Source organism: Cherax quadricarinatus, chromosome 6, assembly GCF_038502225.1.
Source record: "Cherax quadricarinatus isolate ZL_2023a chromosome 6, ASM3850222v1, whole genome shotgun sequence".
In the NCBI taxonomy this organism is placed as follows: domain Eukaryota; kingdom Metazoa; phylum Arthropoda; class Malacostraca; order Decapoda; family Parastacidae; genus Cherax; species Cherax quadricarinatus.
In genome coordinates this window covers 7,642,038-7,643,040 of record NC_091297.1, presented here as the reverse complement: position 1 = coordinate 7,643,040, position 1,003 = coordinate 7,642,038, and the positions used below count along the sequence as shown (strand labels likewise).

The 1,003-nt window shown below is 44.4% G+C and overlaps 1 protein-coding gene across 5 annotated transcripts in view; it reads right to left on the bottom strand.

Moving 5' to 3' along the window:
- Lim3 (Lim3 homeobox protein) overlaps window positions 1-634 on the bottom strand; it is a 192,608-nt gene extending 191,974 nt beyond the window's left edge. For all 5 annotated transcript variants that reach the window (XM_070080031.1, XM_070080027.1, XM_070080033.1 and 2 more), the window contains exon 1: window positions 262-634. In XM_070080031.1, coding sequence (XP_069936132.1) covers window positions 262-436 — 175 coding nt within the window. In that variant the 5' untranslated portion in view covers window positions 437-634. The remainder of the gene's footprint in view (window positions 1-261) is intronic.
- Window positions 635-1,003: the final 369 nt, after the last annotated feature.

Sequence of the window (1,003 nt, the reverse complement as noted above, 5' to 3'; positions counted from 1 at the left end):
CACACATCAACATTAACTCACACATTAACATTAACTCACACATCAACATCATTAACTCACACATCAACATTAACTCACACATCAACATCAACTCACACATCAACATCAACTCACACATCAACATTAACTCACACATCAACATTAACTCACACATCAACATCATTAACTCACACATCAACATTAACTCACACATCAACATTAACTCACACATCAACATTAACTCACACATCAACATTAACTCACACATCAACATCAACTCACACATCAACATTGGGTGTATGGAGGGTGGCAGGAGGATGTCACTGATTTCATTCTTGCAGCGTGTGAGAGTGACATCAGCTGCTCCACACTGAGGTGACATGCTCGTCTGGGACACAGGTGAAGATGACGACGATGAAGGTGAGGGCGTGAGAGCGGCGTTCCCGTACAGAATCATCTTCAAATCGCAAAAAAATGTCTCTCAAAATCACTTTCAGATGTTTATCTCACTGAGACACGTTAATGTCTCTTGGGGTCGTACAGTCTCTCACAACGCCCGAGGAAGGTAATTACGCTGTCAAGAATCTCTCACTCGGCATTTTTAACACTTTTTCATCGTACGGGTAAACGACGAGTGCGTACTGAACAACGTCAACACGTGTTATGCCGCGTGCGTCCGCCCTGCACGTGCTCTTCACCATGTCCAGCCCACACTCTCGTACTGCGCTCCTCACACCTCGCTAATAAATAACTAATTCCTCTTTAATTTATCATATGCCGACGATTTCTGACTTTACCACACAAAATTTCAATTATATGGTGATGGTAGAGCGCAATGGAATAGGGTAGATACCGGTGTATGTGGCAGGTTAATGAATTAATATGGGAATAATTTAGCAGAGAATTTATGAAAAGTGACGATGAGGGATTGTCCTCAGAGCACCAATCAGCGGCCTAGGCTGTCCTGGGGGCGGCGGCAACACCCACAACAACACTGCCACCCAACAACACCTGTGGCGGCAAC